The sequence below is a fragment of the Nomascus leucogenys genome, chromosome 21 (genome assembly GCF_006542625.1).
Source record: "Nomascus leucogenys isolate Asia chromosome 21, Asia_NLE_v1, whole genome shotgun sequence".
In the NCBI taxonomy this organism is placed as follows: domain Eukaryota; kingdom Metazoa; phylum Chordata; class Mammalia; order Primates; family Hylobatidae; genus Nomascus; species Nomascus leucogenys.
The window spans coordinates 20,567,408-20,580,704 of record NC_044401.1 but is presented as its reverse complement, the minus strand read 5'-3'; the positions used below and the strand labels follow the sequence as shown (position 1 = coordinate 20,580,704).

Genomic DNA, 13,297 nt, shown 5'->3' with positions numbered 1-13,297 from the left:
GCAGGAGGCAGACAGGCTCTTGGGTGGAAGGGGGCGGGTCCGTGGTGAAGCCCCACCTTAAAGCCAGGGAGGGCCTGATGACCAGCTCTAGTGAAGAGCTACCCTCTCTGCTGAGAGCTGAGCACTCATCGGAACACCCTGGCTAAGGAGAGGAGCTACCCACTGCTGTTGCGGGTGTCCTCTGAGCTGTTCTATCACTCAATAAAGCTCCTTTTCATCCTGCTCACCCTCCACTTGTCTGCATACCTCATTCCAGATGCAGGACAAGAACTAGGGGCCCACCAGAATGGCGGGGCTAAAAGAGCTGTAACACAAACAGGGCGGGGCTGAAACATGCCCTTTGCTCTCCACATTGTGGGCAACAAGGAGAGGAGAGAGGAGAGAAGAGCTGTGGCCCTTCGGGGAGCCCAGACCTAGGAACTCCCTGAGCCAGGGTTGTGACACCCTCTTTAGGGCTCTGAGGTTCCTGGTGTCACCAAGCTTCTGGGTGTCACCGGATTCCCTGGTGTTAGCCATGGAAGCTGCTTATGGTAGGCCTGGTCCAGCTGTAGCCTCTCAGGGAGCTGGCGCTTGTGCCAGTGCCTGGAGCTGCCTGCCCCACCGCAGCTGGCATGCCTGGCTGTGCACAGTGGCCGGACCCCATGCTCGCTTACACACCCCGCACCGCTCCACACCTGGCTCGTCCTTGGCAGGTGTGGGATCCAGGTCGGCAGCTAAGCCAAGCACAACCTGCCAGGCTGAGTAGGAGGAATGAGCCCAGTGGGCCAGAGCTAAACTTTGGCAAAGGTGCCACTGGCCACATAGATGTCTGTCTGGCAAAACAACACCCCAAGGATCCCATAACACTAACAATACTCTTTTAAGGTGCTTGTTATCTTTAGTTCTCAAATTATTTTTTTTATAAAACCTCATTTACCTTTAACTTGTTCATCAAAGACTGAAAGAGGTGTGTAAAACTTCCTTTTATTCTATTTTTCTATTTTTCTTCTGACTATTACAGCAATTTGTCTTTATACAATTCAATGCTGTATTATCATGTTCCTGGAAATTTATGGATATGGTATTTAATATATCTATGGAGTATTATACCTCTCAGCAATATAGCAAGTCTCTCAGCCCCAGTTTATCTTGAAATCTGATTTTCTGTATAGCAATGTAGCAACTTCTAGTTTGTTTTTATTTGATTTTATCTAATTTATTTAGGCTAGTTCTTTTATTTTTAAGTTTTCTCATCACTTTGGTTTTAACTTATCTCTTTTTAGACCCTGCATATTTAGATTTGTTTGTTTTTGATAATTTTCTCATAATTTTTCCATTTTATCTATTTATTTATTTATTGAGACAGGGTCTTGCTCTGTCACCCAGGCTGGAATGCTGGAATGCATTGACACAATCACAGCTCACTGCAGCCTCAATCTCCTGGACTGAAGTGATCCTCCGACCTCAACCTCCCAAGTAACTGGGACTACAGGCACGTGGCGCCATGCCTGGCTAATTTTTTTTTCAACACTTTTTATAGAGATAGGGTCGCACTATGTTGTCCAGGCTGTTCTTGAACTCCTGGGCTCAAGTGGTCATCCTGCCTCAGCTTCCCAAAGTCTTGGGATTATAGGCCTGAGCCACTGTGCCTGGCCAGTTTTGCCATTTTATTAAAAATGTCAAACTTTTGGCTATTTAGTTAAATACTAGCTATTAAAACTAATGTTTGTTTTATTGTGTTATCTTAGCTTTTTTTCCCTGTACATCTATCACTGCCTCCTTAGTTTTATATATTGTGTTATATAAATTATGTTTTTTAGTATAACTTCCTCTATTTGGAATATTTTCATTCTATTTTAAATTCTACTAATTATAATCTTTGTTTATTAAGTACTACTACAACTTATAAGATACAAATTTCAATTTCCAGAGTAAAACAATAGATACTGATTCCTCTCTTTTTAAGGTAATAATATTAACACAGTTTAACTGCTTCTTGCAGTTTTGTTGGTACAATTTAAAATTTATCATGTTGTGGTTAAGTTATACTGTCTACATTATTTTCTTTTAAGAAATATTTATAATACTAGATTATGTTTCATAATTATATTAACTGTATTTTCTTATGCTTAACTCTATATTTAAATGTTTTTAATGTTTTGCCAGTCATTTTATATTGGAATGTCGTGTTATTTTGACTTCCTTACTTTAAGGAATCTCTCATCAATGGTAGTAATTTTTGAGTAAATATTTAGTGGATAGTTGGTAAACATTAATGAGGACTTTTCTAGCTGATAATTTTTCTTTAGATACTATGACACATAGACTACAAATTAGCTTGGCATTTAATTCTTGGCAATGACCTTTATTCATTGATATTCTATAGGCGAATGGAAATTTTATGTTGTGAAAATACAGCCTGAGAAGGAACCAAAATTCTTATATTTTTCCCCATTCTTTTTTTTAAATTTTATTATTATTATACTTTAAGTTTTAGGGTACATGTGCACAATGTGCAGGTTTGTTACATATGTATATATGTGCCATGTTGGAGTGCTGCACCCATTAACTCGTCATTTAGCATTAGGTATATCTCCTAATGCTATCCCTGCCCCCTTCCCCCACCCCACAACAGTCCCCAGTGTGTGATGTTCCCCTTCCTGTGTCCATGTGTTCTCATTGTTCAATTCCCACCTATGAGTGAGAACATGCGGTGTTTGGTTTTTTGTCTTCGCAATAGTTTGCTGAGAATGATGGTTTCCAGCTTCATCCATGTCCCTCAAAGGACATGAATTCATCATTTTTTATGGCTGCATAGTATTCCATGGTATATATGTTCCACATTTGCTTAATCCAGTCTATCATTGTTGGACATTTATGTTTGTTCCAAGTCTTTGGTATTGTGAATAGTGCCGCAATAAACATACATGTGCATGTGTCTTTATAGCAGCATGATTTATAATCCTTTGGGTATATACCCAGTAGTGGGATGGCTGGGTCAAATGGTATTTCTAGTTCTAGATCCCTGAGGAATCGCCACACTGACTTCCACAATGGTTGAACTAGTTTACAGTCCCACCAACAGTGTAAAAGTGTTCCTATTTCTCCACATCCTCTCCAGCACCTGTTGTTTCCTGACTTTTTGATGATCACCATTCTAACTGGTGTGAGATGGTATCTCATTGTGGTTTTGATTTGCATTTCTCTGATGGCCAGTGATGATGAGCATTTTTTCATGTGTTTTTTGGCTGCATAAATGTCTTCTTTTGAGAAGTGTCTGTTCATGTCCTTTGCCCACTTTTTGATGGGGTTGTTTGTTTTTTTCTTGTAAATTTGTTTGAATTCATTGTAGATTCTGGATATTAGCTCTTTTTTCAGATGAATAGGTTGCAAAAATTTTCTCCCATTCTGTAGGTTGCCTGTTCACTCTGATGGTAGTTTCTTTTGCTGTGCAGAAGCTCTTTAGTTTAATTAGATCCCATTTGTCAATTTTGGCTTTTGTTGCCATTGCTTTTGGTGTTTTCGACATGAAGTCCTTGCCCATGCCTATGTCCTGAATGGTATTGCCTAGGTTTTCTTCTAGGGTTTTTATGGTTTCAGGTCTAACATTTAAGTCTTTAATCCATCTTGAATTAATTTTTGTATAAGGTGTAAGGAAGGGACCCAGTTTCAGCTTTCTACATATGGCTAGCCAGTTTTCCCAGCATCATTTATTAAATAGGGAATTGTTTCCCCATTTCTTGTTTTTGTCAGGTTTGTCAAAGGTCAGATGGTTGTAGATATGTGGCATTATTTCTGAGGGCTCTGTTCTGTTACATTGGTTTATATCTCTGTTTTGGTACCAGTACCATGCTGTTTTGGTTACTGTAGCCTTGTAGTATAGTTTGAAGTCAGGTAGTGTGATGCCTCCAGCTTTGTTCTTTTGGCTTAGGATTGACTTGGCGATGCGGGCTCTTTTTTGGTTCCATATGAACTTTAAAGTAGTTTTTTCTAATTCGGTGAAGAAAGTCATTGGTAGCTTGATGGGGATGGCATTGAATCTATAAATTACCTTGGGCAATATGGCCATTTTCGCGATATTGATTCTTCCTATCCACGAGCATGGAATATTCTTCCATTTGTTTGTGTCCTCTTTTATTTCATTGAGTAGTGGTTTGTAGTTCTCCTTGGAGAGGTCCTTCACATCCCTTGTAAGTTGGGTTCCTAGGTATTTTATTCTCTTTGAAGCAATTGTGAGTGGGAGTTCACTCATGATTTGGCTCTCTGTTTGTCTGTTATTGGTGTATAAGAATGCTTGTGATTTTTGCACATTGATTTTGTATCCTGAGACTTTGCTGAAGTTGCTAATCAGCTTAAGGAGATTTGGGGCTGAGACGATGGGGTTTTCTAGATATACAATCATGTCATCTGCAAACAGGGACAATTTGACTTCCTCTTTTCCTAATTGAATATCCTTTATTTCCTTCTCCTGCCTGATTGCCCTGGCCAGAACTTCCAACACTATGTTGAATAGGAGTGGTGAGAGAGGGCATCCCTGTCTTGTGCCCATTTTCAAAGGGAATTCTTCCTGTTTTTGTCCATTCAGTATGATATTGGCTGTGGGTTTGTCATAGATAGCTCTTATTATTTTGAGATATGTCCCACCAATACCTAATTTCTTGAGAGTTTTTAGCATGAAGCGTTGTTGAATTTTTTCAAAGGCCTTTTCTGTATCTATTGAGATAATCGTATGGTTTTTGTCACTGGTTCTGTTTATATGCTGGATTACGTTTATTGATTTGTGTATGTTGAACCAGCCTTGCATCCCAGGGATGAAGCCCACTTGATTATGGTGGATAAGCTTTTTGATGTGCTGCTGGATTTGGTTTGCCAGTATTTTATTGAGGATTTTTGCATCAATGTTCATCAAGGATATTGGTCTAAAATTCTCTTTTTTTGTTGTGTCTCTGGCAGGCTTTGGTATCAGGATGATGCTGGCCTCATAAAATGAGTTAGGGAGGATTCCCTCTTTTTGTATTGATTGGAATAGTTTCAGAAGGAATGGTACCAGCTCCTTCTTGTACCTCTGGTAGAATTCGGCTGTGAATCCATTGGTCCTGGACTTTTTTTGTTGATAAGCTATTAATTATTGCCTCAATTTCAGAGCCTGTTATTGGTCTATTCAGGGATTCAACTTCTTCCTGGTTTAGTCTTGGGAGAGTGTATGTGTCGAGGAATTTATCCATTTCTTCTAGATTTTCTAGTTTATTTGCATAGAGGTGTTTGTAGTATTCTCTGATGGTAGTTTGTATTTCTGTGGGATTGGTGGTGATATCCCCTTTGTCATTTTTTATTGAATCTATTTGATTCTTCTTTCTTTTCTTCTTTATTAGTCTTGCTAGCCGTCTATCAATTTTGTTGAACTTTTCAAAAAACCAGCTCCTGGATGCATTGATTTTTTGAAAGGTTTTTTGTGTCTCTATTTCCTTCAGTTCTGCTCTGATCTCAGTTATTTCTTGCCTTCTGCTAGCTTTTGAATGTGTTTGCTCTTGCTTCTCTAGTTCTTTTAATTGTGATGTTAGGGTGTCAATTTTAGATCTTTCCTGCTTTCTCTTGTGGGCATTTAGTGCTATAAATTTCCCTCTACACACTGCTTTGAATGTGTCCCAGAGATTCTGGTATGTTGTGTCTTTGTTCTCGTTGGTTTCAAAGAACATCTTTATTTCTGCCTTCATTTCATTATGTACACAGTAGTCATTCAGGAGCAGGTTGTTCAGTTTCCATGTAGTTGAGCGGTTTTGAGTGAGTTTCTTAATCCTGAGTTCTAGTTTGATTGCACTGTGGTCTGAGAGACAGTTTGTTATAATTTCTGTTCTTTTACATTTGCTGAGGAGTGCTTTACTTCCAACTTTGTAGTCAATTTTGCAATAGGTGTGGTGTGGTGCTGAAAAGAATGTATATTCTGTTGATTTGGGGTGGAGAGTTCTGTAGATGTCTATTAGGTCCACTTTGTGCAGAGCTGAGTTCAATTCCTGGATATCCTTGTTAACTTTCTGTCTCGTTGATCTGTCTAATGTTGACAGTGGGGTGTTAAAGTCTCCCATTATTATTGTGTGGGAGTCTTAAGTCTCTTTGTAGGTCACTAAGGACTTGCTTTATGAATCTGGGTGCTCCTGTATTGGGTGCATATATATTTAGGATAGTTAGCTCTTCTTGTTGAATTGATCCCTTTACCATTATGTAATGGTCTTCTTTGTCTCTTTTGATCTTTGTTGGTTTCAAGTCTGTTTTATCAGAGACTAGGATTGCAACCCCTGCCTTTTTTTGTTTTCCATTTGCTTGGTAGATCTTCCTCCATCCCTTTATTTTGAGTCTATGTGTGTCTCTGCACGTGAGATGGGTCTCCTGAATACAGCACACTGATGGGTCTTGACTCTTTATCCAATTTGCCAGTCTGTGTCTTTTAATTGGAGCATTTAGCCCATTTACATTTAAGGTTAATATTGTTATGTGTGAATTTGATCCTGTCATTATGATGTTAGCTGGTTATTTTGCTCGTTAGTTGATGCAGTTTCTTCCTAGCCTTGATGGTCTTTACAATTTGGCATGTTTTTGCAGTGGCTGGTACCGGTTGTTCCTTTCCATGTTTAGTGCTTCCTTCAGGAGCTCTTTTAGGGCAGGCCTGGTGGTAACAAAATCTCTCAGCATTTGTTTCTCTGTAAAGTATTTTATTTCTCCTTCACTTATGAAGCTTAGTTTGTCTGGATATGAAATTCTGGGTTGAAAATTCTTTTCTTCAACAATGTTGAATATTGGCTCCCACTCTCTTCTGGCTTGTAGAGTTTCTGCCAAGAGATCAGCTGTTAGTCTGATGGGCTTCCCTTTGTGGGTAACCCGACCTTTCTCTCTGGCCGCTCTTAACATTTTTTCCTTCATTTCAACTTTGGTGAATCTGACAATTGTGTGTCTTGGAGTTGCTCTTCTCAAGGAGTATCTTTGTGGCATTCTCTGTATTTCCTGAATTCGAATGTTGGCCTGCCTTGCTAGATTGGGGAAGTTCTGCTGGATAATATCTTGCAGAGTGTTTTCCAACTTGGTTCCTCTCTCCCCCTCGCTTTCAGGTACACCAATCAGACGTAGATTTGGTCTTTCACATAGTCCCATATTTCTTGGAGGCTTTGTTCATTTCTTTTTATTCTTTTTTCTCTAAACTTCCCTTCTCGCTTCATTTCATTCATTTCATCTTCCATCGCTGATACCCTTTCTTCCAGTTGATCGCATCGGCTACCGAGGCTTGTGCATTTGTCATGTAGTTCTCGTGCCGTGGTTTTCAGCTCCATCAGGTCCTTTAAGGACTTCTCTGCATTGGTTATTCTAGTTAGCCATTTGTCTAATTTTTTTCAAGGTTTTTAACTTCTTTGCCATGGGTTCGGACTTCTTCCTTTAGCTCGGAGTAGTTTGATCTTCTGAAGCCTTCTTCTCTCAACTCGTCAAAGTCGTTCTCTGTCCACCTTTGTTCTGTTGCTGGTGAGGAGCTGCGTTCCTTTGCAGGAGGAGAGGCACTCTGATTTTTAGAGTTTCCGGTTTTTCTGCTCTGTTTTTTCCCCATCTTTGTGGTTTTATCTACCTTTGGTCTTTGACGATGGTGATGTACAGATGGGTTTTTGGTGTGGATGTCCTTTCTGTTTGTTAGTTTTCCTTCTAACAGGACCCTCAGCCGCAGGTCTGTTGGAGTTTGCTGGAGGTCCACTCCAGACCCTGTTTGCCTGGGTATCAGCAGTGGTGGCTGCAGAACAGCGGATTTTGGTGAGCCTCAAGTGCTGCTGTCTGATCGTTCTTCTGGAATTTTTGTCTCAGAGGAGTACCCGGCCATATGAGGTGTCAGTCCGCCCCTACTGGGGGGTGCCTCCCAGTTAGGCTACTTGGGGGTCAAGGACCCACTTGAGGAGGCAGTCTGCCCGTTCTCAGATCTCAAGCTGCATGCTGGGAGAACCACTACTCTCTTCAAAGCTGTCTGACAGGGACATTTAAGTCTGCAGAGGTTACTGCTGCCTTTTGTTTGTCTGTGCCCTGCCGCCAGAGGTGGAGCCTACAGAGGCAGGCAGGCCTCCTTGAGCTGCGGTGGACTCCACTGAGTTTGAGCTTCTGGGCGGCTTTGTTTACCTACTCAAGCCTTGGCAAAGGTGGGCACCCCTCCCCCGGCCTTGCTGCCTCCTTGCAGTTTGATCTCAGACTGCTGTGCTAGCAATGAGCGAGGGTCCGTGGGCATAGGACCCTCTGAGCCAGGTGCGGTATATAATCTCCTGGTTTGCCATTTGTTAAGCCCATTGGAAAAGCACGGTATTAGGGTGGGAGTGACCTGATTTTCCAGGTGCCATCTGTCACCCCTTTCTTTGACTAGGAAAGGGAATTCCCTGACCCCTTGTGCGTCCCAGGTGAGGCGATGCCTCACCCTGCTTCGGCTCATGCACAGTGTGCTGCACCCACTGTCCTGCACCCCACTGTCTGGCACTCCCCAGTGAGATGAACCTGATACCTCAGTTGGAAATGCAGAAATCACCCATCTGCGGCATCATTTATGCTGGGAGCTGTTCCTATTTGGCCATCTTGGCTCCGCCCTTCCCCATTCTTATGTCATCCCTTTTTAAAAATAAATTATTTTGAAATAATTTTAGACCCATAAGAAGTTTCAAATAGCATGGAGAATTCCCATGTACCCTTTACTCAACTTTTCCAATGATCATATCTTATGTAACTTTAATACATTATCAAAGTGACATTGATACAATCCACACAGATAATTTATTGATGGGCTTTATTCTTTTGTGGTGATGACTTTCATTCTAGCTTTATTAACTATCAACTAAATGAATAAATATGACTCATTATCAAATAAAAATATTGTTTTTTAAATGTTTTTGTCCCCTCTTCTTTTTACCTTCTAAAATTAACTTTTTATGCATACTCTTCTCATCTCCTCAACTAGCATATCAGTTCTCTGAGTGCAAGGAACTTGCTCGTGCATCTCTTTCACAGTAGATAACATCTTCGTTCAATATCAGGATGAGCTATTCTGTATTTCATGAAGAAACTGCAATGTTGATGACTATCCCATTAAGTTGCTAAGAACAGTAACTACCGTGAGAAGCTGGTGTCATGTTGGCTGTTTCTGGCTATGGTAAAATGTCATTGAGGAGGAATGTCTTTGATACAAAATGGAAATTGTTAGGAAGGGCATTTGATCAGACTATATAATGCAGTGTGGGGAGCTGCTTGGCTTTTTGAATTGCTACCACCATATTTGATGCCTCTAAGAACCTCATCCTTTGTCCCAGGTAGCCCTCTCCAGTGCCTTTTAGGATTAATTCCCTGAGATAATGGATGGGTGCCTGCCACTAAATTTACAGGGATATAACTCAGTTCTTTATCATTGTCAATATCGAATGGAAACTCCTAGAAGGTCAATAAGTAGGGTAAGCCTAGTCTGACATTGCCAATTGATCCATGGGCTTGTTGCCCAGAGTGAGCAGGAATTTAGGGAGGAATATGAATGAAGGCATAGTCAAGGATATTCTCTTCTCCATGCATAGGAGGGGGACATTATAAAAGAGAGGTTCGTAACAAAATGTTAATGGTAAAATGGTAAAAACTGTTAATGGTAAAATGATAAAAATTACAAAATGGTAAAATTGAGTGTTGCAATGTGGCAAGGACATGGAGCTAAAAGTCAGGAAACTTAGGCTTTTATTCAGCTTTACCATTGATTCCTATGATTATAGGAAAATCACATAACCTCTGTGGGTGAGGTATGCAAAATATAAAATGGGGTAGTGGGGCAATATGTGTGTTAAAATCAACACAGTGTTTTGTAAAATGGATCTGAATATTGCTTACATCAGAACTTACATAGTATGTTAAAATGCTGATTCCTGGGCCTCACCCCTTACCTACTCAATCAGAATCTACAGGCATAGGAGCTGAGACTCTTCATTTTAAACAAGGACCTCAGGTGATTTCTATGTACACTAAAGTGTAGGAATATCTAGATTTGGTCACACATAAAACTTCTAGATTTAGAATGCTACAATTCTAATAAACATTTACTAAATGCTACAGATATTACTTAGAAGGCAGAATTTGATCTTTGTGTTATTGGTAATCAGTCTGACCCACACATTTTTTCTTTTCAAATAACATCTTTGGGCTTTTAGGAAGCACAGAAATATTGGGAGTCCACCCAAACAGGTCCAACAGGATGGTGTTTTTATGAATTATCCATGGTCTAGGGTCTTTTCCTAATTATTGTACCAACAGAAATTTGATCAAATCTTAGTTTTACCTTAGAATTTAAATGAAAAATCAGATTAAATAGTGTATGCCACAAAAAAGATGGTTTTCTAGAGACTGGATTTCTCATGTGCCCCAAATAAATTTCTCTCCTTTGAACAATCAGGATGGCCAATGACCAGTCCTGTCCTTCTGAAACCTGTGTCCCCAAGCACACACTGTCAAGGGCCTTTCTTCTGAAGTGTTAGATACCACCTGTTGAGTAATAATCAAGCTACTTTTTCTACTTTTAGCCAGAGAACAAGTCTGTCTCTTGCCAACACTTATTAATTTTTTAGTCAAACTGTAAGGGTCTTTCCATAGTACCAGAAGTCTCCAATAACAGTACTCACAGGATATAATTCCAAAAATAAACTCTTACAAGGGTTGGGGCCCTATAGATGCCAATGTGGGAGACATCCAAGGATATTTATTTTTAAAAATAACTTTTCATTTTGAAATGATTTAATAAAAAATTTTGGAAAAATAGTATAGCTCCCACATATTCTTTGTCCAGCTTTCCCAAATGATAATATCATATACAGCCATAGTCTACTGTCAAAATCAAGAAACTGACATTAGCACAACATTATCAACTTAACTACAGATGCTATTTCATCTGTCATTTCCACAAAGGATATTAATAAAGAATTAACAGAGGCATCTTAAAAGCTAGGACACACTTTGCAGTCACTTTCTATTACAGTTACAGGCAACAGTATAGACAGCACCATATATTGGATAGAGGAGGGGTTTTGGAGCTAAATATGTAAGAATTCAATTCCAGACTCCACTGGGTACTGGTTGGGTGATCTTGGACAAACTACTTAGTTTATTTGAACTTTAGTTTCCTTATCTGAAACATGCGGATGATAAGGCTTGTTGTAGTGGGTTGATGTGAGGATTACATGACAATGATCAAATGATGAGGATTAAGTGAAAAGCAAGGGTCTGATACTAATATGACTTCAATAAATTGCAATAAATTGTCCTTAAGTGCACAAATTTCTAGTTATGTTACTATAACCCCAAGAAATATGGAAGCACAGAATGTTAGAACTGGAAGAAGAATTAGGTATTTCATAGTTAATCTTCTTCCTTCAGGAAGTTGAAGATTATCAAGATTACGAAATGAGCAAATTTACACAGCCAGCTAGTGGCAACCCAGGACCTGAACTCGGGTCTTCTACATCTGCTATGGTACTATTACCTGTAGGTCTTTGTATATGGGAAAACTTTGCCTCAACCCTCTTAGATTAAAAAGTGCATGGCAGCTGCAGACTGGCAAATTCAAGTTGGGGAAGTGCCGTGCAGATAAGAAGGATGGGTGGCAGAGTGAAATAAAATGTCTTCCTTGATACTGTATCTCAGCACTTACCCGATATTAAACTTTTGTTCTATCTGCAGGGATTGCAAATTTTTATCCTGTACACTGTTAGAACAAAAATCTTCCAGAGTGAAGCTTCCAAAGTGTTGATGTCGCTATCGTCTATTGGGAGAAGGAAGTCATTGCCTTCAGTGACGCGGCCGAGGCTGCGTATAAAGATGTATAATTTCCTCAGGTCATTGCCAACCTTACATGAACGCTTTAGGTTACTGGAAACCTCTCTGAGTAGTGAGGAAATCACACTCTCTGAAAGTGACAAAGCAAAGGAAAGCATCTAGATAGTAAAACTTACCTGTTGTGGTCTTTTTAATCACCTCGTTTGAGTTTTATCTGTTTCTCTCCTTTATTTCCCAGTCGTGTCAGAAAGTCTTCCTCAATGTATTTTGCTCAGGATTAAGAATTAGATAAAACCTGTTGTTTATTATTATTCGGGATAATGGACTTGGTAGTTTTTCTATTTTTCAATAGATTTGTACTTGAATAAGGTGAAGAATTTCACACAACATACGAGTACCATTGTTCCCTATATCGTTAAATCTTTGTGACACACTTTGACAAAAATGTAGAACCTATAACAAATTCTTTTACAAGTTACTAAAAAGGACACAAAGAGAAAAATTTACATTCCAGAACAAAATGACTCCTGATGAACAGTGTGTGGGGATTTGCTTGTATGTATTAAACTTTTGACCTCTGAATATTTTACAGTTGTATGTGCTTGTGCTTTTATTTCCAGTGAAGAATTTGGCATCAATTCAACCTTTGAAAAGCGATATTTTTTTCTGTGTAAAAAAAAGAGTATGTTTTGTTGCCAGGAGAATTGGCTCTGTAAGAAATGGGCAGCAAGACAGCTTAGTTTGTTACTAAATGGATATTTCCTTCCAGTTCTTAATATATCTGCTCTTTCACTGAAGTGGCACTGAGACCCCCAAAATGAGAAGTTAGTCATAATCATCGTTTATGGCTTTTAAAAGATTTAACTGCTCATGGAAAGTCAAACACTTGAATTACGAATGGCTTCCTCATTAAAACAAAATGGCCTCTGTTTAGGTGGTGAGCATTCCCACTGGACTTGGGATATATTGTCTTTAAATTGCTGTTTTCTGTTTTGCCATAAACGAGACAGCTGCTGTCAGTGCACAGAATTCAGAGATTAACCAATGTCATGTGGGCTTGGCACTCCCTAAAGAATGTGTGTTTTCTAGAGAAATAGTTGTAAAAGACTTTTGGGTTCCTGGGCAAGCCAGCAAGAGCCTATATTTACAGGAGAACAGAAAAAAGTAAAGGGAAGAGAATAAAGAATAAAAGCAGCTCTCAAAAGCCAGTGTTCTTAGTGGCATCATAGGGCTGCATCTAAATAGTAGCTGGGCACAGGGAAAATTATAAGATGTGGTTGACTCAAAATTTGTATTCAGATGAAAATTAACCTTAGGTAAGGGCCACTTTAAATGTTAAAAAAAAAAAAAAATCAAAGAGCCATATTTAGCCTGAGGGTAAGTGTACGTGTTTCCCTTTGTAATTATAGTTGTTTTCTTTGCACTTTTTTCAGCACTTTTGGGGCATAGTAACTAAAATTCCATAAAATGTTGCTGAAATATCTGTACTATAAATGTGCAAGCTCCACAT

The 13,297-nt window shown here is 39.4% G+C and overlaps 1 protein-coding gene across 2 annotated transcripts in view; it reads left to right on the top strand.

The window, feature by feature from the left end:
- ADGRG7 (adhesion G protein-coupled receptor G7) overlaps nucleotides 1–12,421 on the top strand; it is a 73,545-nt gene extending 61,124 nt beyond the window's left edge. For both annotated transcript variants that reach the window (XM_003261739.2, XM_012500996.2), the window contains one exon: nucleotides 11,692–12,421. In XM_003261739.2, coding sequence (XP_003261787.1) covers nucleotides 11,692–11,949 — 258 coding nt within the window. In that variant the 3' untranslated portion in view covers nucleotides 11,950–12,421. The remainder of the gene's footprint in view (nucleotides 1–11,691) is intronic.
- Nucleotides 12,422–13,297: the final 876 nt, after the last annotated feature.